The sequence below is a fragment of the Ziziphus jujuba genome, chromosome 11 (genome assembly GCF_031755915.1).
Source record: "Ziziphus jujuba cultivar Dongzao chromosome 11, ASM3175591v1".
In the NCBI taxonomy this organism is placed as follows: domain Eukaryota; kingdom Viridiplantae; phylum Streptophyta; class Magnoliopsida; order Rosales; family Rhamnaceae; genus Ziziphus; species Ziziphus jujuba.
The window spans coordinates 7,446,002-7,469,114 of record NC_083389.1 but is presented as its reverse complement, the minus strand read 5'-3'; the positions used below and the strand labels follow the sequence as shown (position 1 = coordinate 7,469,114).

Genomic DNA, 23,113 nt, shown 5'->3' with positions numbered 1-23,113 from the left:
TACACTGGAAAGAGATGGTATTTAACTGTTTGAATTAATTAGAAAAAACCATGGTCTCAAATAGCAACAGAAATTAGCTTTCTTATCCACAACAGGGACCATAGAGGATTACAAAATCTACAGATCGATATCATGCTGATATTATTTCCAAAGCGCAAACACATAGATATTCGATTATGGGAAGCCATAGAGGAATCTATGATATTGGAGGCAGATAAATTTGGGGACTCAAAGCTCGGCACGCTAGATATAGAAGTACCCTCATCTTCAATCTTTCATCTTGGGGAAATACCGCGCGGCATATCATGATAACATTGGTGTCTTCTTCTTCTTCCTCTTCTTCGTTGTTGTATTATTGTTATTTATTTTTATTTGTTTTTATTTTTTTGTGAATGAGAGATTCTTTGACAGAATTTTTATCCCAGTTTTCATGCTGCATAAACTAGAGTAATCGACATCATTTTGTGTTTCACACTTTTTTCGGTTTCTAGGAACAGTTTCGCATCTGATTGTATATTTGACTTGCTGCTAGCTTTGCCTGGTAGAAAAGGCTGTATCCAGAGTTCCACTACGCAATATATATACAGCAAATCGTTATGAGTCAACAGGAAGATAACATGGCCATTGGGCTCCCTTGTCTATTTTAACCAAATGCACCAGCTTCATGTATTCCAATGTTTCCATTCCACCTGAGCAAGAGCACAACGAGCACATGCCCTACAGATTTCAAATGTCAGGAAAAAGTCAGGCGAGCACATTCTATATCCAGCAAAACTTCACATGTTTAAATAGTGATGCGACACAATATATCAAAAAGGAAAACTTATTGGGAAAGACTAACAAATGTTCATCATCTGTCAAAAAGAAATATGTGCTTTAGACTCTGTTTCAACAAAAATGGGTCAAGCCTTATGACAAGGTCTGTTCAAAGGCTTGGGCCTGAATCCTCTTGGCCCATGAACCCTTACCCTCACTTAAGAGAAAGAAGAAACAAAAAAGTGGACTAAGCTACATGGAGCTTTGAACTATCTTGGGAGTTTGGTTTCAAGAATACGGGGCTTCCTGCAACCTGGTCAAAATGTGCAGTGGAGAAAGTGTGTAGGATTCTTTAGGTGTTTAATCCTATTAGAAGTCCAGTGAGTGTTCGAATGCTTGTTAAGAGCAATAAGATATGTCATGGGAATGCACCGTGCGAACTATATCTGCAAGGGGAGACTGATACCTTCCAAACTCAACCATTGGATTCAGCCGCTTACACCTTCTCATACACCATGTTATGGAAGATTCTTTTCCTCGTTTAATCAGGCCTTGCTGGGGGATAGCTCTCCGTTTTGGACCATAAACTGATAAACAATAAATAAAAGTGGATAACACATTTGCCTTACCCTAAACAATAAAAGAGTTTTGGGCTCTTCAGCATTGCGAAATTGTGCTTGTGCATCCAGACTAAACCAGCCGGCAAAGAATGAGAAGAATATATAGAGATCTGATGTTCTGTGCCCAACTCGCTTGAAAGATCCTGCTGACCACTTGGCCCCGAGACATGGTTCTCTTTATTGCAGGGAACCAATGTTACAATATTCTGTAACCATGTAATTCAGTTTGCTAGTGTTTGCCGATCTTATGCTATGGTTTCAACTGGTTAGGGAGGAGAGTACTTTGTTTGAGAGATTGTCCAACAAAAGAATATGTGACGACTCACTTTAATAACAATCAATTATGGAATTTCAATTCTTGAACCAACACCGCTACGTAGGCAAGGTAGACCAGGCATCACTTTTCCCTGCATGCCTGTATGGAACTGATAGAGCTCTAGAGATAAATGGCAATTTTAAAAAATCTAGGAAGCACTTAACAGACCGTAGGAAGTCCCATATAAGAAAACCAGAAAAACTAACTCTGTGTATGCACCAATAAATGGTTAAAGGAAAAAAAAAAAGGTTCCTTGCAAGGTTTATGTTCAAGGAAGTGCATCTTCCAAAGCTGGTCTGTATTTTCTTTGGTGGTAAAAAATGGAATATTAGAACAGGACCAAGCTCGACATGCAAAAAACATAACGAATCCCTTAGTCTTCAGGTAAGAATGTGACTTTTAGAAGTCAATTGTTAAATTTCAAAACCATTTCTAACAAATCAAATCTTTCACACTGTTCTTATTGCACACTGACCTCTTACTAAACCTACTTCCAGACTTGAGTTGATTTTGTCTACGTACCAAAAGAACCATCCAAATTAGGATGAAATTTGGTGGAAGAGGAAAGCATAAGTGCTGATGCATGAATACGTCTGAAAAAATTACTTATATATAAGTTCTTAGAATTCAAAGGATGGGGGATATACAAATGTATTCCATAAATGAAAATTTTCCATATTAATCTCATTTCTAATTAATGTTCTACATTTGCCATTGCTAATCACAATAATGACCTTGAATGCTCTGCAAAGGAAAAAACAAGCTTATAGCATTCAAGCATTTCACCATCTCAATCACATAAAGCCCATACTTAATAATTTTTATAATCTATTCCATATGAATAATAAAGTGAACCTTTAAGCTAAAAATGATTAGAAGACGGCAAACATGCCAATCATGATGTGTAAATGATATCAACCATTATATCGTTCCTCAGGAAACAAACAATATGGATGATGTGTTAGAAGCTAATGTCTCTATTTGACTTTGATGCATGTAAAACAAGTTCTTTTTACACGTATGCACGACTCCAAAAAAACATATGCTCTCTTCTAAACGCTATGTGTGATCTAAATGCATCAGCTATATGAGTTGGAAAGAAAATAATTATTTACATTTTTTCAAGCATGGTCAAGTAATAGTCTTCCTTCATATATGCAAGCTTTATAATTTATGCTTTCTAACTTTAAACTACATCTTAATCTCTGCTTCTTTAATATATTTATGTAAACCACACACATCAGAGGTATTAAACCATTTAGTGGTACTTCTTTAGATATTTTGATATTGAAAAAAAAAAAATATATATATATATATATATACATGTGTGTGTGTGTGTGTGTGTGTGTGTGTGTGTGTGTGTGTGTGTGTGTGTGTGTTGTGTGTGTGTTGTGTGTGTGTGTGTTGTGTGTGTGTGTGAAGTAATTTTAAATCATTTGATTAAGCAAGCCCTGTAAGGTTTCTCTGTGGTTGATCACTTTATTCACTGTTATATCATCTATGCTAATATTCAGCTGTGGTTCAAAGTTCCTTCTCAAAAGTTTCCTAAATAGAATAACTAAAATAAAAACAGAGAAAGATTCCTAAGTAAATATAACTGAATAAAAGATAACAAAATCTACATGATTTGTTCATAAAGAAAGAAAGAAAGAAAAAAAAAGAGCAAAGGAGAGAAAGAATATGATATTACCACGATACCAAGACGTTATATAAGAAACAAGAAATGCCAGCTTGATATTTTTGCACTTATCCTACATATAACTCGCTAGAACACACTATCAGTAATTAAATTTAGTACTGGAAGCAATTATGATCCACAACCAAAATCATTGACTATAAAACTTCTAATTGCACTAGCGGCAAGAAAGGCCAGGTATCAACCTGCCGAATGCATACCTTGCAGCACATTGCTTGCATGTACACCGTGTGTCTCATAATTAAGAGCTCCTTTCAATGGTATACTCACCGTACTACATTCTTCCACATAAACCCAATTAATGTCTTTATATTCACTCCTTTTTTGCTTTCTATTTAAAGTAAACTTTGCACCTCTAGAACACAATTGTAGCCACTGTATGCTTCTCCTGCATCTATCCATTGCCCTCATCTCATAATTCCTTCAAGACACTGTCTCTTCTCAGGTTCTGAGTTTTCTTTGCTAATTAGTAACGTTAGTGAAGATGAGAAGTCTAGTTTCTCAGAACCCTAAGCTGAGAGTGACAACTGATGTTACAAGCAGTCTAGGATATGCCTTGCAAGTCATGCGAGCTCCAGTAATAATACCACTACTACAGCTAGCTATGTTGTTGTGCTCACTGATGTCTATTATGCTTTTCATTGAACGAGTTTACATGGCACTAATAATCATATGTGTAAAACTGCTGGGGAAGAAAAGATACACCAAGTATAAGCTCGAGAACATGAGAGAAGACCTGGAGTTTAACAAAAGCTATCCAATGGTTTTGGTTCAAATACCTATGTACAACGAGAAAGAGGTATGGTGAATCATTAGTTACGGTAAAGTAGAACTCATCTGCATATTTATATTAAGCGTATAGTCATGTTACAAAACTTTCATATAAGAACTATGGAGGCATCTAATTTTGAGATTGAATAGCATATTATTTGCAGAAGGTGGTTTCAATCGGTAGATAATAGATCTTTTTTTATTCTAAAAGAGTTGTCCTGCTTTGATGATAGCAACAATCCGAACATCACATGTAGTGGCTTGACTATGGATTCTAAGACTAGTTTGGCATATATTTATGAAATATAATCCCTGCTTCCTTTTAAAGTAATAAATTTAAAGTATGCTAAACTATAGTAGATTCTTTCATGTTCAAAATGGTTATGTATTTTCTTCTTTAGGTGTCCAACTTAAAATCTCATTTCCTATTTATGCAACAATGTCTTCATTATAGATTGTACAGTTCCATCCCAAAGTATCATGTAGAACAGCATCCTAAATATGTATGTGTTTGTACAGTTCCATCCCAAAGTATCATGTAGAACAGCATCCGAAATATGTATGTGTTCTATAAAACAGAATTATTCATCCATAAGAGTTCAATAACTGAAAATCTAAACGGTACAAAAGCCTGCTGACAATTTCTGAATTTTCTATCCATTATTTTTCATTTTCGACAGTTTCACAAACAGTGTCCTCATATACAAATATTTAAGAGCTTAAATTCAGCTAACCGACAAGGGAAACGAGTCGGTTGCACTTGTCTGAAAGTGTACTTTAGTAATTTCATAAGTATTCACTGTTGACAATCATTTCAGACCTATGTTGTAATTATTAGCATGTCTTAAAAACTAAACCACTTAAAAAGGTACAAGTAACACAAATCTTTTTTCTTTTTCCTTTTCTTTTTTCCCCATCTCTCTTTAGGTCTACAGGCTGTCCATTGGGGCTGCATGTGCACTTTCATGGCCTTCTGACTGCCTCATAATTCAGGTTCTCGATGATTCAACAAATCAAGTGTTAAGGGTATCTCTTGAAACCCATTGAAACTTCTATTTTTGACTTAAAAGTAATAATATTTGTTAAAATCTGATTACTTATATGCAGGAGATGCTGGAGTTGGAATGTAAGAAATGGATACAAAACGGAGTAAATGTCAAGTATGAAACCAGGAATAACAGGAATGGATACAAGGCAGGTGCCCTCAAAGAAGGTTTAGACAAGCAATATGTCAAAGACTGTGAATTTGTGGTAATCTTTGATGCAGATTTTCAACCTGATGAGGATTTCTTATGGAGGACCATTCCTTATATGCTTGAGAATCCAGAATTGGGCTTGGTTCAGGCCAGCTGGAAATTCGGTAAGATCATGTGATATTCAATTTAGAAAATTACGTTCAGTAGCCAACTTGATAGTGTATCAGGATTCATGTATGCAGGACATGTCTTAGCAGACATGAAAGCTGCACTCAGATAAGGCAAAAATACTACCTAAACTATATATTTGCAATTTACTCTGTAAAATTTCAGACAATTTCAGGGCCCATAGCCAGTTATTTGTGTAATTTTATCATTTGATTCACAATTCATTATCTGGTATTTCTCTACAGTGAATGCGGATGAATGCCTGATGACTCGACTTCAAGAAATGTCCCTGGATTATCACTTCAGCGTAGAGCAAGAAGTGGGCTCCTCTACATGTTCTTTCTTTGGGTTTAATGGTAAAACCTCATAAGATTTCTAATTCAACACAAAATGTTGGAATAAAACTAAATATTCTACTGAAACTGAATCAAATTCTGGAATATTTTTTGAAAGGGACAGCTGGGGTTTGGCGAATTCAAGCTATCAAAGAGGCTGGTGGATGGAAAGATCGAACCACAGTGGAAGATATGGACCTTGCAGTCAGGGCAAGCCTAAAGGGTTGGAAGTTTATTTTTGTTGGGGACGTAGGAGTACGTTCATGATCTCACTTTCTTATTTAAAGCTAACAATTTATCTCATTCTCATTCCTTCTAAGCAATAATATTCTTTCTTATTTATGCAGGTCAAAAATGAACTTCCAAGTACCTTCAAGGCTTATCGGTTTCAGCAACACCGGTGGTCATGTGGCCCAGCTAATCTCTTCAGGAAAATGACCAAAGAAATCCTCCTCTGTGAGGTCAGTAATCTCAAATCTGCTCCAAAAAAACATAATGAAACTGTTAATTGAGAATTATTCCATGTATCTTGAAGATAAGGTTTATTTATTTAAGGATTTAATTATACTTGTCACAGATGCATGTATTCATGTACTTGTCACAGATGCATGTATTCATGTACTCGTCTCTTAGGAGTTTGATATGTATTTATTGTTCTAGTCTATATTCATAGTTTTAGAAAATTATGTTTCTAGTATAAATAGCTTTGTATATTCATGGATTAAGTTATGAAGATATGATATATGAATGTTTTTTATAGACCAATTCCTTAATAGTCTTTATTCATTTTCTGTCTGGTGTATGTACCAGCATATTTCATGTTTTATTAACAGAAACAACTAAAGAAACATATAATTTCCTAATAGAAATGAAAAATTGGAAACCATTCACTAGAAATTTCTAGATTCACGGTTCCCAATTAGGAAAGTTAAGGTGGTACCTTTTCATGTATGTTTTGTGCAGAGGGTGTCGATCTGGAAGAGACTTCATCTAATCTATGCTTTCTTCTTCGTGAGGAAGATTGTTGCACACTGGGTCACCTTCTTCTTTTACTGCATTATCATACCAGCAAGTGTTTTAGTCCCTGAACTTCACCTCACAAAGCCAATCGCCATCTACATTCCAGCCACCATCACAATTCTAAATGCAGTCTGTACTCCAAGGTAGAAAATTTCCAAATTTGGAAAAGAAAAAAAAAGTTTTTTTTTTAAGTTTCTTTTTCTTCTTTTTTACTTTCTGATAATAATTTTCATATCAAAACTCGAATGTAAAAGGTCTCTGCATCTGGTGGTGTTTTGGATATTGTTCGAGAATGTCATGTCACTTCATCGAACCAAAGCAGCAATTATAGGACTCCTTGAAGCAAACCGTGTCAATGAATGGGTTGTGACTGAGAAGCTTGGAAACACCATGAAGCAAAAGAATGCAAAGAAATCAAGGTTTCGAATTGGTGAAAAGTAATGCACTATTTCCATTTTAACATTTATTCCTCCCCTTTAATTTTTTTTTTTTCTTTTTCTCTCTCTAAAATAAAAAGGGTAGCTTTATTAGCACGTAAGAAGCAAACACAGATGGACGAAAATAGCTCTTTCACCACGACACGAGACAAACTAATAAAAAACAAAAGAAAAGCTAAGAAAAACCAAAAAATTGAACATAAAAATAAAAAATAACAATTTGGGACAGACAAAATAGAAATTTGAGTTCCATAAGCAGCACTCTTGGGTCATTTGAATTGTAGTTTTTCCTCGTTCTACTTTCTCAAAGTCTTTACCTTGCCATGTTGAACAGGTTCCACTTCTTGGAGCTGATAATGGGAGGATTATTGCTGCACTGTGCAATCTACGATCTGATGAATGGAAAAGATCACTTCTTCATATATCTGTTTCTGCAGTCTGGGGCTTTCTTCATCATGGGATTTGGGTATGTTGGAACATTCGTTCCAACTTAAGACAAAAGAATTTAACGAGGGATTTTCAGCACCAATAAGTGTATCAAGTAGTGTACAAGTTTTTCCCCCAAAAAAAAAAAGGTAGTATATACGTTTGTGTAATAAGATCAGAACTTTGATTAGAATATCTAGTCAAGAGAAAAAATACTAGTACGAAAATTAGAGGCTATCTAGTTTGCGTTCAACCAAGCAAGAAGTGTATAAACGTTTGGTATTATGCAGTGAGTCTGCCTTGTATAAGAGACATCACAGAACCCTCTAGCTTTTCTACATCCTTGTCCCATGAAATTCGAAGTTTGTACGCAAGAAAAGCGCCCTTTATTTAACATTTGAAATGAGGAAGTGGGATGGAATAGTTTAAATGGAGTAATCCTTTTCACATATTTGGATGCCCATTGTTCATGTAATCCTTTTCATTCAAATAATCCATAGTAAAACCAAGTTCGTTCTATAATTTTCGTCTGCGATTTTCAAATTTTGAAAAGCAACTCAGGTCATATTTAGATTGTGCCCATTTCTTCAGCAGATCATGCATTAACCTCGTGATTTCTGAATAACACATACACCCAAATGGATAAATCCTCTCTTCTTGTCACTTGTGAATTAGCTGCCACAGATCCACCCAAAATCCTATATCTAGGTAATGTGTGTCACCGTACTAGCTGCCATAAAGAAGAAATAATAGAAGCAAAAACCTGCTTTAATTGATATTTGACTGAAAAAAAATATTTTAAGCGTAAGCTGGAGGAAAATAACAAATTGCCTAAAGTTGACACTTTCTATAAATAATACAGGTTAAAAATACAAAATCCAAAAAGTCATCACTATAGCTGTTCAAGTTTTATCTCATGTTGTTCGCCAGAAGAAAGGATTTTGACACCAACCATACCCTTTTGCCACTCAGAAATCCCCACCAATATAAGCCTGTTAGCATTTATCCGAGCTGCCCGTTTGAAAACCCTGAGAAAGCAAGATTGATATTTAGAAAAATGACAAAGTAATCAATATAGTGGTGAAATATAGAAACATGTGAGGAACCATAGAGGTGGATAATATTACCATTTAAGCGGTTTGTTCTCTAAGACTAGATCAACACTTTGGCCCTTTCCCCTGAGTATGGTAGCAACAGTAGCAGCTGCACCTTGAAGATCAGGATCTAAAGCACATACAATGTTTTCTACTTGGAGGCTAAGTTCAGGTAGAAGACCCTTCTCCTTCAGCAACTATCAAACCCAAGATGGCAACCAGAAATTTATATTAAAAAATAAAAAAAATAAATAAAAAAAAAAAGAGAGAGAGAGAGAGAGAGAGAGAGAGTGGGGAGGGCGTTAGAACAAAAGATGAAGATGACATCAAGAAAATACATGAAGCATAAAAATCACCATGAGGAAAAGATGAATGCATACAAAAATTTATTACTTATGAGTGCTAACACCATAAAACCTTTACTTTAGATGCCACCCACCATTAATTTTTCAGATTACAATCATAGATTAAGCAGATTAGTAATCATAGATTACTTGATCGGTTAACTTCTTCAAGAGGTATAACAAACAATGCTAAAGCAAAGTGTGTGTCTGTGTGTCTGTGTGTCTGTGTGTCTGTGTGTCTGTGTGTCTGTGTGTGAACTTGTGAATTAATATCAAATTATACAATCCATGGTCCATAATTTTCCTGTTACCCCACAGATTGCCGAACTTAATGAGAAACATTTATTTAGGGGTTTGACTAGCACAAAGACATTTATATTTGATAGGCCTGCAAAAGTTGGTTTATCCAAATTACAGTTGCTGAAGATATAAGAAACATATTCTGCTTGAAGTTTACCAAGAAAAAAACGTATTCAGCTTGAATAAAAATGTTTTAAAGTAACAAACAGAAGTACAGCACTCAAATCTTAATAAAAAAACAAGTTAATTATAGAAAAAGGATATAGAATTTTGCACTCACTTCAACTATGACAGCATCACCAAATCCAAATCCACAAGCAGGAATGTCATCACCACCAAAAGTAGAGAGCAATCGATCATATCGACCACCCCCACAAATAGCTCGTAACTTTCCTTCTCTATCAAAACCCTGATAAAACAAATAAATTATTAAAGCAGAGAAAAGGATGAATCAAATTTAAAACCTACACAATTGACATGTGTGTAAGCCATATTCGGAAGAAATTATTGTCCATAATGGAAGAGTACTGAGGCATATGTATGACATGCAGATAGTTAAACTGCAGTCTCCAGAACAGCCTTATATAAATACATCAGCAGGAGGGCCAATCAAGAAAGTGATATTCTCAGCTCCCTCAAGCAACAGCACTATAAAGGGGCACTAAAGAGATGCTTTTAACTCCAAATAATTGAATAAGCATCTGCATTACTACTACAAGATCAAAGAACATAAAAGTACACAAAAAATCTAACCTCAAAGACAATACCAGTGTAGTAGGCAAGACCACGGACAATGGATGCATCAAATTGAATCCATTCAGAATAACCAAACTTGTCAGCAAGTGAGAATAGCTGTTTCAGGTCAGCAACTGCATTCCCAGTGCCTCCAAGTATCTCTACATGCAGACAGATATAGCATCTATAATTAAAATCAATAATGCCTATTCCACTCGAAATAAAGACAACCTTAGTTATTCTCAAATGCCTCGTTATAATATCGCATTTATTGCACAAAAATAAAATTTGACACATCAATACAGAATTTTAGTCCAAATATTTCAGATTAAGCACTACTTTTGGCCAAATGCCAAGCTACTGGATACCAGATATTCTAGTCAGATATCTAACTTATCTGGATACACTCAGCCCACTGACAAACTAATGACAGTGTCCTTGGTTCAATTCAACATTAGCTAACTGAAGATTAATAAAAACTTCTAAATTAATCAACTGACCTTCCAATTCCGTCAATGACTTTATGGAAAGAACTTGCATTAGTTGCTCAATAGCCTCTGCCGATACACCAGCAGACTTCAACTCCTTCTTGATATCATCCACTGGAATTTTTTCAATCTGTTTAAATAGAATTAGAACATTATGTTTTTCACACAAAATACCATTTAAGTAAGCAGAACAACAATAATTCAACTTTATTTCTAACTTCAAGGACCCTCAACATTAGAGAAAAAGAGAAAGAAGGGCCAAAATCCAGTTGCAACCTTACACATCTTACCTTGTCTATGATGATGCAAACCTTGCCAAATAACTCTTCAGGTACGGAGTAGCGCATCAGAACTTCTTGTAAAACCTGCAAAGGAGGGAATATAAAAGAAATTAATACTATCCTTTCCAAAAATATGAACAAAAGAAGAATTTTTTACATGTCGCTGGATGGAATTAGAGATCTCTTAGAAGGCAAAAACAGAGTTATGAAGCATAACAAACCAGTTTAAACGTTGAAAATTATCTTTTTAGTTTTTGAAAATAAGCAACAAAAATAGCCAAATATGCAGGGCATTGAACAGAGAAGCAGTTCATACTTCGTCAACACACACACACACACACACAAATAAAAACAATATTGTGAAAGATCTGATACTACATGTTAGTGCAAGTAAAAATCATTCCCACCTTTCGGCTTGAAACCTTAAATCCAACATCCGATGCTGTAATTCCAATTCGCTTGAAAAAGGTAATGATTGAGGAAATAAGTTCTGCTTCAGCCTAAATCATAGAGAGAGCAAAAATAAGCTTTTTTCCTTCATATCAAACTGTTTTTTGTAATTGAAAAACAGAAAAATAGAAGGATGACTATGCGGAGAGCTAAGATAGGGAAAGAAAGAGTGAAAAACAAAAAGTATGTTCAACAAAAAAATCACTCAAGAGTAAACAAATAAGTCTGAAAGAAAAAAATAGAAAGTGGGAAACCAAACCCAGTTCATAATACATACAGTAACCTCCGGCACACCAATAATATCCATATTCCACTGATAGTGCTCTCGACGCCGTCCCCTTGTCATTCTCTCATATCGCCAACACTGTCCTACGGCAAACCATTTCAGCGGGAGTGATAGAGATTTTCTGGACAGAAAAAAACATCGACATCAAATTCTGGCATCTGTACCTGGATAAGAAAATCATAAGTAAACAAACTGAAACTCTTGCACCATTTAATTGTTAAATTAGCAAAAAGCAATGACAAATGCAAAATAAGATACACGATAAGATAATAGAAATTATTTTAAGTACTTGAAACGTGGCAGCAAAAATGCTGTAGAGTCGAAATTAATTACCCTTTCTGTATCACCAGCCTCGCCAAAGAAGGAGTGAGTTCAGGCCTCAATGCAACGCGACGGTTTCCACGATCCTCAAAACAATATAGCTGCAAATTGATAGAGAATTTATTCAATCTAAGTATTTCCTATAATGGTTGTACCATTGAGATTCAACGCCAAACCAAAAAAGCGAAAAGACAGTCGTTTCCACTTTCCAGTACGAAAATCAAAACAAATTTCAAGGCTTTTTTAAGTTCAAGCATGCAAACACACGAACAACGCACACTTTGACAGAGAAAAACACTGACCTGGTCTCTAATCTCCTCCCCAGCTTTTCTAACAAACAGTGCCTCCGACTCGAGCACTGGAAAATCGACCTCTTCGAACCCGAACAAACGCGAAACCTGAAAAACCAGAATCCAACATCAACCACACCCGATCAAAACAGCAAAACATGAATGAAAGACAACAATTAAAAACGATGGAGAAACCCCTAGCGACCTCTCTGAAATTGTGGAAGAGCCAGTTACGGAGCCGCATTTCCTCAGGCGGGAAATCCCTGGTCCCCTTGGGAGGATTGACGTCGATCTTCTGCAAGTCTTCGACGAGCGGTGGGGGAGCGAGCGCTCCGGACCTCCCGCCGGAGCCTCTGTCATTGTCACTCGGAGACTGTGCGGAGACGATAGAAGAATGCTTCCGACTGATTGCCGGCAATAGCGGCGGCTTAGTGACGAAGAATCTGCGAGCGGGATTGACTAGCAAAGAAGACGATGAGGAGGGTTGACTAAGGGACACCAACAAGGGCTTCAGGAAATGGTTGAGCTTCAGCCCCGGTTGGAGGATAAGGAGGCTAGAGGCGCTTGCAGCAGACATGGTGGCGCGAGAGTCGCACGAACGCGCTCGCAGACCTCTGACCTTATTGGGTTTGGGGGCATTCTTGGCGCTTATTTCCTACGCCGTTCTTTCTTTTATTTCTGGGTCAGTTGGGCTACTGGAATCAAACCCTTGGTCTTCTTTTTGTCTCTACGTGGTCCTTTTTAAGGGAACTTGATCCAATATCCCTTTTAGAAAGGCTATGATGATATATATCCCTCGATCAATTTTTTTTTTTATCCTTTAATAGTTATTATATTTTTAAAAAAAATTTAAAAGATTTGTATGTCCTTTATTTTAGATTTAATATAAGGAAACATTTTGTGGCTCCTACGATTTGGCCGAGTTCTCATAAAAAACCAATGTTCAAATTAGAAAGAAGACCAAATCTAAAGATAACATGTTTGAGTTCGAAGAAAGCAATGCTCAGATCTTCAGGCTAATGCTCGACGATGCCCATCTTTAATCCCGTCTTTATTTCTACGAGTATCGAAATGCTTTTACCTTCTCACTTGTGGTTGTTTCTTTTCTGCTGCTTCAGAAATACTTGAATGGTGGATCGGAAGAATCTGGTTCTTTAGCAAATGGTGGTTTTGTTCCAGTTCTACCAGGATTTGTAGTTGTTTTTAAGTTTCTAACGTTGCTCGACAAGGTTTCTTTTGAAAAATCAGCATCAAGGAGGCCGGAGAAGTGTGAATAGAATCATCAAAAATTCTGAAAATGTTATCAAATTGGCAAAAAAATTTAATTACTGTAGGGTCTTTGATAATTACCAATGAAACCTACGCTAATCAATTTATCCTTGCTGGAAAAATTACCGTAGATTTCATCGGTAATTACCGAAACCCCTGTGGTAATCACATTTTACCAATTTTTTTGCCTCCACAAGTCCCCTAATGTGTGTTAAATGCAACAACATACAAAATATACATTGTTCAATGATCCTAAGGAGGAAAAATTCCAAAAGTTAGGAAAAAATTCTCAAATTGCCAAAAACTTTATTACCGTAGGGTCTTCGGTAATTACCGATGCAACCTACGGTAATCAATTTGTCCTTACTAGAAATATTATCGTAGGTTTCATTGGTAATTACCGAAACCCCTTTAGTAATCACACTTTACCAATTTTTTAGCGCCCACAAGTCCCCTAATGTGTGTTAAATGCAACAACATGCAAAATATACTTTCTTCAATGATCCTCAAGAGAAAAAATCCCAAAAGTTCTAAAAAAGTTCTCAAATGGGCACAAAAATTTGATTACCGTAGGGCCTTCGGTAATTACGATGAAACCTACGACAATCAATTTGTAGTTGCTGGAAAAATTACCGTAGGTTTCATCGGTAATTACCAAAACCCCTATGGTTATCACATTTTACCAATTTTTTAGCCCCCACAAGTCCCCTAATGTATGTTAAATGCAACAACATGCAAAATATACATTCTCTAATGATTCTAAGGAGAAAAAATCTCAAAAATTCTGAAAAAGTTCTCAAATTGTCACAAAAATTTGATTATCTTAGGGCCTTCGGTAATTACCGATGAAACCTACGGCAATCAATTTGTCCTTACTTGAAAAATTACCATAGGTTTCATCAGTAATTACCAAAACCCCTATGGTTATCACATTTTATCAATTTTTTGGCCCCCACAAGTCCCCTAATGTGTGTTAAATGCAACAACACGCAAAATATACTTTCTTCAATGATCCTAAGGAGAAAAAACCCCAAAAGTTCGGAAAAAATTTTGAAATTGGCAAAAAAAATTTATTACCGTTGGGGCTTCAGTAATTACTGATGTAACCTACGGTAATCAATTTGTCTTTGCTAAAAAAATTACCATAGATTTCATCGGTAATTACCGAAACCCCTGTGGTAAATTGTGGTGATTTGCTTTGAAAAGATGGACAAATTAAAATTACCAACGAGGTATCGATAATTACCGACGAAAATTATCGGTAATTTTTTCTGCAAGTAAATTGGGTTACCGATTGTCCATCAGTAATCAAATTTTCTCATTTTTTTCGATCGTTTTTCCAATAACACAATGGCCAAAAAAATATATAATGATAACATAATCAGCAATTGTCATTTTAAGAGACAACACAATGGCCAAATCCATGGTGTAATTGTTTAAAATGGTATTATTCCTTAAACATGAAACTGCTTTGAGCTTTTTACATTGAAGTTATGCTCACATTTCTGTCGATTCAAAATCAGATTAGCCAATATGAGATTACTGTCCAATCAAAGACAAACAAGTAGAAGCAGTGCATCATAATGAAAGGCTAGTTTCGGTTTCAGATAAAGTCTCAAAAGCATAGACTGCATCCGTCTGTTTTTTCAAGTTAAAAATCATAAATGTAAATGTAATTATGGCAAAAACTGATAAAATTGTAACTTTATAATACTATCCCACGATGAATGTTGAACGTACATGAACAAGTGCTGTCAAAACTGATATACTAGCAAAGAGAAAATATTTGACCAAATAATACATAGACAATCATGTTTATCTAGCCAATGCATTGAAACTGCAAGTAAGATTTCAGTGTGTTCCAAGTATATATCTTTCTATAATATCAATTCAACTAAGTGAATTTGTTTTAGCTGCAAGATGAATGAGTGCTCGCTTAAGTGGTGCGAAGCTTCTTGTATATCTGCACAAAAGGACCAAGCTCGATCTCCCTATCAAGAAGCTGCTTGTGCAGATTTTCAGATTCCTCATTGGTCTTGTTCATTGCATCTGCAAACAAACACCAGTAAAATAAAGGTTAAAAGTAATTAAGATAAAGTAGCTTTCTATCATCAAATTTGGCTTCTCTACATTAATTCTTTTGTGTTTAAGCATAGCCACTAGGTACAAAACAACAAAATAAAACATGTACTTGAGCACAAAGAAACTACACAATGTAGATTTTCAACTATAAATGATCATATTCTATACCTTGAAGCCTTTGGAGAAGGGAAGCAGGGGAACCGAACCTCAACATTTCTTCCTTTTGTCTCTCAAGCTCATGTAACTTCTCCTATGTAGCAGCCAACTCTGTTGTTCTAATAATTCTGCACTGTGACCATACAAACAGGAGAAAATGTTTCACAATCAACACAATAAATTCGACACTACCTAAAGAAAGCAAGATAAATATTACCTGATTTCTGAGCTCCATAATGCGTGGTCCATTTTCCAAGTTCTCCCCTGTGAGTTTAAATAAATTCAGGATCTGTTTCTCCATGCATAATTCAATTGTGCTTAACTGATATATATATAATTAAAAAAAAAAAAAAAAGAACTAGCAGATTTCTCCATGCATAATCCAATTGTGCATGACTGATATAACAAAAACTAGTAGATAACAAGAAAGAATAACTCGCTAGCTGCAGTGTTTCTTTGCGAATTTCATCTCTAAGCTGATAATTGTCAAGTTGCAAAAAAATATCAAGGAAAAATAATCAGAACATAGACTCAAGTATCACAATAGCAAAACTACTATATATTGGGAAGGCATAAACCACCATGCTCATTAATAAACCTTATAAATCAAGCACAAAAGTCATTGTATTAGCACAATACCCAATATTCACTAACAAGCATTTTAAAAAGGGGTTGATGCATGCACTTTATGCACTTAAGTACTACAGACAAATTCCCAAATAAGAGAAAAAGCTTATGTACGTACATTATTTTGAATTTTCACTTGATCGAGCGAAAGTAAAAATTGATGGTATGCATCCTTGTCAAACAAAAGCTTCCTTAACTCGTCAACACTAAAAAATATCCAATCAAAAACAAGAGAATGATAAATATTTATCAATAATGTTTAACCCAACTGCAAAATAACATATCAAAATGAAACAAGAGACTGATAAATATCACTCAATAATGTGTACCCCAACTGCAAAATAACATATCAAAGCATAAAACATTACAATAATCAAATGAAATATGAAGTTTATGACTTTTACAAAGATGACTAATATTTTCACAAATAGTAAAACAGATTACTTGTCAAGTGGGCTTTAGAAAAATAAAATTAGATGACATAACAAATGTATAAGTAGAAATTAGTTTTCTCTTCATAACAGAAAGAGAAGGAAATAAGCAAGTGGTGATGATACTATTAGAACAGTTTGATAGAATACATGCTTGTCTAAAGATTAATTAACCTAGTTCCATAAAGTCATATGAGTAATCAATATAAAATTTAGTCATGAGCATGAGGAACCTCACGTCTTATCCTTCAAAACAGCAATTACACCCACAAGCCATACAATAGATGGTTTGACTAACAAAAAAATTTATATTATCATAATTACCGAAAATTTGTATTATCATAATTTCTACACATAATTTCTACATAATTTCTACTTTCACTCTATTACCTTCAATGCCCATCAAAAAGACCTCAGATTTTCTTCTCGCAGAAGCAAGCAACCAAAGAAGCAAGGCATACTATAATTATTCATTCCAACCCATATCCCAAGTGGCATATCAAATACAGTTAAGCAATGAGCTGTATCAAACACCACTGCATCACTAAAGATCTTATATGACTTGACAGAAGATGCATATGACCAGACAATGTTCTATAGTTGGTTGTTTGAATCAAGTGTATACTCAAATTTGAAATTAGGGTATTTGTCCTTAATATTTCTGCACATATACAAGTCTATGCTCTCATCTTCTGGGTCTAATTTCCTGAATGACTGCAAAAATACCAAAAGTGCACAATACCAAAAGTGCTAATAATAAATCACAGTTTCTCCTATTTCCATGCCCTTAAAAACAATTGGTGGGTTTTTGAAATTTTTTGAAAAAATATCCAATTCAAGTGAAAAATCGATGAGAAATTACAAATATTTAAAGAGATACCAGGGGACAATGTAGCCCGAAATGGCCATGGTTCAAACAAAATGTCGGACAAAAAAAGAGAAAAGAAGAGCAGGAAAGACAAGAAATGGGGAGGCAAGCAGAAAGTGTTATCTGTTTTTTCTTTTTTTTTCTCATGAAACAAAAACTCACCTGAAATGCTTCTTTGTGTTGGAAGAATTACAGAAAAGGCCGAAGCTCGGAGAAGAAGAAGAAGACGAAGAAACGCTTCTACGGGAGATGTTCATGGCAAGAACAATGGCCACAGCAGAAAACCTATAGTGCGCCTTAACAGTCAAAATCCAGTCCATAGATTCTTTCCGAGCCATCAATGAAGCACCATTCGAGCTCAAATCGCTGAAACAGACATGGGTCTCTTCCTCTTTAGGGATTAGAGAGTCAAGCTGATGATCTTCCCAGAATAAGTCATTTTCCCTCACTCTTGAGTTTAAAGACTTTAAAAATTGCATTACCCATTACACAAATCATCTCTCTCCCAAGCTCTATTCGCGATTCTGTCTCACTTTCTCTTCCTCTTTTCTTTGTGCTCCGTTCATGTCGTTCAGGTTCAGGGGAAAAATAGAATACACATACCCTTTCATTAATTCATTTTTTTAAAAGGATAATTTAGAAATATTAAAAAATAGAAGGGCAAAACAAAAAATATTGAAACCGAAAGGGTAAATTTCCTTAGAAGGTTTTCAATAAGGGTATTGGACCAAAAATTTCCCCCTTTTTAAACTTCGGCACTAAAATTTTGAGCCCAATTGTGGCTGCAACGGCCTAACAGATGTGACTGCCCTTGGAATGAGAACGGGCCAGCTGTGAGACGTACTGGACTGAACTGGATCCATAATTATTAGGATTTTTTTGATAACTAGCCACTTTACAATTGCATTTTAGAAAAATAGCAAATTTTTTTATTTTTTTAAAAACTAACCAATATTTTACCCGTTTGGACTAAAGTACCCTTATCTACAAAAGCTTTCCTTTCTTCTACACAGCCGTTCGTTCGTGGGGGTGGGGTTTATACAAAACTGTTCGTGGGGTTTCTCTAAACTCTTTGCATCTCATTGCCTCTCACTCTCATTTTTTTGTATTTTCTCAGATCTCAAACTAAAATCAGGTAAAAATTTTATCTTTTTTCTTATTAGATGAAAGTAAGGAAATATGTATTTTTTTTGTTTTTTCTCTTTCTATTTTTTCTTGTAAGTTTTATTAGTTTATGGTTTTTTAAGCTTTTTATTTGATATGGGTATGCAAGAAATTGATTTATGAGATGTTTTATGTGATTTTAAAGATATTTTAGGTGGTATATGGTTTGAAAATGGGAGAAATTTTGTGTAAAACTGAAAAATCACGAAAAACAGTAAAAACGGAGGAAATTTGGCGAAAAAGATGAATTTCCGCCAATTTCCTCCAGTTTGTCAGTTTTCGCAAATTTCCGCCAATTTTCCGCCAATTTTCCGCCAGTTTTTCGCCAGTTTTCCTCCAGTTTTCCGCCAATTTTCCGCCAGTTTTCCGCCAGTAGGAAAAAGCTATATTTGGCCCGAAAAAAAAAACAGAATCAACTTTTTTAATACAGTTAATATGTTTGTTTAATATTATTCAAAATTTTATATATTTATTGATTTAGTTTAACGTTATTCATTTAATTTTGTAGTCAAATGGAAGATGATGACATTGTAATTGCGGTTTTATACAATGGAACATTGGTACAAAATGATAGTGGTGATTGGGAATATCGAAATGGTAAAAATGTAATGGTTTCCGTCGGCAAGAGATGCACAAAATCAGAGTTAGAGGACTGTGGCATATTTACACTCAAGACCATCGAATTCTTACATGCTAGATTACCATTGACATTCACACAAGATAACATGGAGTTCTTTAGGAAGAAGTATGCATATGAGGTTTACAACAAAGAACTTAGCATATGAGCTGCGTGGTGATGCTTTTTTCTTTCCTTTTTTCATGTTTATAGATGCATATTATTTATTATATTTGACTTTTAATTGTAAATATAATGGTGGCTTATAATGTTCATTTAACAAAGATAACAATGTGGTATTGATGTAATGATAAGTAATTGACCTTATAGGAAATGTGCCATGTTTATTTATTAGAATTCCGTTATGCACAAACGCCTTAAGAGCTCAATTGCAAATTTTAAAAAAATTTCTGCTTGTCGGAAATATTTCCTATAGGCCGAAAAATTTTCCTACTGGAGGAAAAATGGAGGAAAAACGTTCCTCCAGTCGGAAATCCCATATGAAGAAAAATTGAAGCCTCTTGATAAATTTCCGCCAGGTGGAAAAATTTTCCTCCAAGCGGAAATAGTTTTCCTCCTGTTGGAAAACATTTCCTCTAAGCGGAAATTGTTGAATAATTTTTACTCCTATTAGAAACTAATTTCCTCCACTTGGAAAATCAATTTCTAATAGATTATATAAGTTAATAGTAGGATAAAAAAAATTGGGAGTGGAGACAAATATTATATAAGATGAAGATGGAATTAATAAAAAATGTAGTGACATTTAAAATCAATAACCATTTTAAATAAAAATAAAATTGATATATGTTTGTTTTTATTTTCAAAATCATTTGGACATTTCATAAAATGATATGTAAACTAAAGATTGAAAATCAATTCCAGAAAGCATCTTTTCATTTAGGATTAAATTCAAAAAAAAAAAAAAGATATGAAATAATTATCAAAACATATTAAACCATAACACTAAATTAAAACTTTCTAATTCGAAGCATAAGACAATGGATTCGTACATCTCTGCCTATAATGTCCAACACCACCGCATCGGCTACATCTACGTCCAATAACATCTTCACCTTCGGATGGTATGCGTTGCATCCTTGGTCTACCGGCTCGCCTACGTGTCCATCTTGGTGGAAGAACAATGCGACTTGCCACGTCATCCGGGACATGCCACTGTTTTTCATCTAACAAAGGATAAATGGACTCAGCATAAGCTGCACGATATGCATCCGCGGTGTAGTAATGAGAACACATGCCATAAGGAGCAATTTTTCGGTCTCTGCAAGCGGCAATACAATGATCACAAGGATATTGATCAAGATCGAAGACTTTGCATGAGCATGTTTTTGATTGGAGATTAACTGTACCCCTCAAACTCCCACCTTCCACAAGAAATTCATGCATATTAATGGCTTTCACACGTAGTCCGATGGACTCCAAATTTCGTAGTTTAAGTTGCTCTTCCATATGGTCAGTCACAGGCTTTGTCAATTTTGCACCTGCAGTATGTCGCTAATAAAACCACCTTTGCAGTAAATCCCGTATGTGCTCTATTAATGCTACTATTTGCATCTCTCTAGCATCTAGCAGAATGCCATTCAAGCTTTCTGCAATATTGGTGGTCATGATAGTGTACCTTCTACATGGACAAAGAGAACGTGCCCACCTTGTAGGGTCACATGATCGAATGTACTGGGCAGCCCTAATGTTTTTTGCCTCAATTTGCCCCATATAAAACTCAAAATCTTCAACCAAATATGCACTAGCTGCGAGCATGAAACATTGTATTATTGATTCATCTTTCGCATGTCCATTTGCTTTAATATTTCTGCTTATATGGTACGTGCACAACGCATGGTATGCATTGGGAAAAACTTTGCGTAATGCCCTTTCAATAGCGGGGTGTCTATCACTCACAAACACCAAATCTGGAAAATCTCCGATGGCATCCTTCAGGTTTTGGAAAAACCATGTATATGCTTGCTCGTTCTCTCCATCTCCAATGCCGAAAGCCAAAGGATATATTTGCTTATTGCCATCCATACCCGATGCAATATACATGTACCCTTTGTATTTCCCTTTCAATGTAGTTGCATCAACAGCCAATACGAATCTTATGTGGGATTTAAATCCCCTAATGCTTGCTCCAATCGCCATAAAGAAATATACAAAATTGTTATTATCGTCTGTTTTGATACGTGTAACAGTCCCAGGGTTCTTCGACACTAACTCAAAACAGTAGGCAGGTAACTTAGCAAAATTCTCCTCTGGAGATCCCCTAACACTGTTAAGTGCATACTCTTTACCTCTCCATGCTTTGTTGTAGCTTATATTCACCCCATATTTCTGCAAAAAATCATGTTGAATTTCTTTGGGTTTGTAAACACGTGCAATACCTTCATATTTAGATTTGATACATTGCCCGATAACCCGGCTACTGGCTTGCTTGTGTTCTCGATGCACGATATCTAACGAGCAACTGTGTACATTATCAAAAATTCTCACAACAAATATTTCTCCATTTTTAAATGTGGTTGCACGTAGTCGCCATTTACAAGTATTTTCCAAGCATACAACCTCATACCGTTGTGTAGTTGATCGTGTCACCTTGAACTCCTTATTTTCTCGCATGCAATAGATACTCAGTTTATTCTGTAGGTCACGTTTGTTGCGAAATAATTGTCCAACTACTATGCTCTCACAGCCAGTGAACTTTGACGAAAATATGGCCATAGAACCACTTCTGTTGCTCGATGATATGTGGTCACTTGTAGCACGATGAACCCTAACATCATCAACTCCTTCATTGTTCATTTCAGGATGCATATCATTATCATTATCCGACAACTCATGATCAAAATCTACATCATTATGACCAACATCATCCCCTGCTGCATTGTAATTCTCATCATGATCAATATGATGCAACTGCTCATACTCCTCGTCGTTAGGAAACCGTTCAGCATAGTCACCTCCAACATCAACTCCTTCGTGAATGTTAAATGATGTCCAGGCCCCCCCACGAACATCAACTTGATCTCTAAACTGAGTTTTTTGAACCATAATTTCCTGAGATGTAGCCTGAATTGGTTCAGTACCGGAAGCTTGTGGTAGACGACCGCCAATTGGAGGACAAGAAAAAGAATGAAGATTACTCCCACTATCCGAAGTAAATGCTGTTTGATGAACATTTCTACATACATGTTCAACTTTTGAAATCACCTCAACATACAATGGAGGCCGCATCATTGTCATCCCTCCATTCCTCACTTCTTGAAGAAAGCATTTCACATCCCTATCACATCGTATTTCTGTAGGATCCAACTTTTCTGCACATCATCCATATATCCATTTTAGCTTTAGCAAATATTCATTTCGATCTATCTCAATAGAATTGAAAATCTCATCCTCTAACTCTGATTTTGTGCATCTCTTGCCGACGGAAACCATTACATTTTTACCATTTCGATATTCCCAATCACCACTATCATTTTGTACCAATGTTCCATTGTATAAAACCGCAATTACAATGTCATCATCTTCCATTTGACTATAAAATTAAATGAA

At 35.5% G+C, this 23,113-nt stretch overlaps 3 protein-coding genes and 1 long non-coding RNA gene across 8 annotated transcripts; 1 reads left to right on the top strand and 3 right to left on the bottom strand.

The window, feature by feature from the left end:
• On the bottom strand, nt 1-6,938 carry LOC107431941 (uncharacterized). Its single transcript, XR_007238241.2, has 3 exons — nt 6,799-6,938; nt 6,229-6,335; nt 1-717 (listed from the first exon to the last, which is right to left on the bottom strand). It is a non-coding gene; the product is annotated as an uncharacterized LOC107431941 (long non-coding RNA).
• LOC107431940 (glucomannan 4-beta-mannosyltransferase 1) lies at nt 3,092-8,190 on the top strand. 2 transcript variants are annotated; one of them, XM_048464835.2, is made up of 9 exons: nt 3,092-4,187; nt 5,087-5,185; nt 5,267-5,519; nt 5,769-5,879; nt 5,983-6,113; nt 6,206-6,319; nt 6,822-7,021; nt 7,133-7,315; nt 7,650-8,190. In XM_048464835.2, exons 1-9 carry the CDS (start codon nt 3,873-3,875, stop codon nt 7,807-7,809), a joined length of 1,566 nt encoding a protein of 521 aa, XP_048320792.2. In that variant the 5' UTR covers nt 3,092-3,872; the 3' UTR covers nt 7,810-8,190. The 2 variants fall into 2 exon arrangements, with proteins under 2 accessions (XP_048320792.2, XP_015898461.3); XM_016042975.4 differs by having other exon boundaries at nt 3,093-4,187; nt 5,977-6,113.
• Nucleotides 8,191-8,493: 303 nt separating this feature from the next.
• On the bottom strand, nt 8,494-13,026 carry LOC107431939 (histidine--tRNA ligase, chloroplastic/mitochondrial). Its single transcript, XM_016042974.4, has 11 exons — nt 12,536-13,026; nt 12,343-12,438; nt 12,053-12,141; nt 11,711-11,840; nt 11,391-11,483; nt 10,993-11,067; nt 10,715-10,832; nt 10,233-10,375; nt 9,760-9,888; nt 8,869-9,032; nt 8,494-8,769 (listed from the first exon to the last, which is right to left on the bottom strand). Exons 1-11 carry the CDS (start codon nt 12,905-12,907, stop codon nt 8,634-8,636), a joined length of 1,545 nt encoding a protein of 514 aa, XP_015898460.3. The 5' UTR covers nt 12,908-13,026; the 3' UTR covers nt 8,494-8,633.
• A 2,262-nt stretch (nt 13,027-15,288) lies between these two features.
• Nucleotides 15,289-18,470, bottom strand: LOC112488809 (cyclin-D3-3-like). 4 transcript variants are annotated; one of them, XR_009634697.1, is made up of 5 exons: nt 17,926-18,470; nt 16,583-16,670; nt 16,055-16,101; nt 15,850-15,965; nt 15,289-15,648 (listed from the first exon to the last, which is right to left on the bottom strand). XR_009634697.1 is itself a non-coding variant. In XM_060812509.1 (5 exons), the coding sequence occupies exons 1-4, from the start codon at nt 18,240-18,242 to the stop codon at nt 15,889-15,891; spliced, it is 534 nt and encodes a 177-aa protein (XP_060668492.1). In that variant the 5' UTR covers nt 18,243-18,469; the 3' UTR covers nt 15,289-15,648; nt 15,850-15,888. The 4 variants fall into 4 exon arrangements, 2 of the variants coding, with proteins under 2 accessions (XP_060668492.1, XP_060668493.1); XM_060812509.1 differs by having other exon boundaries at nt 15,850-15,970; nt 17,926-18,469; XR_009634698.1 differs by lacking the exon at nt 16,583-16,670 and having other exon boundaries at nt 15,850-15,970; nt 17,926-18,468.
• Nucleotides 18,471-23,113: the final 4,643 nt, after the last annotated feature.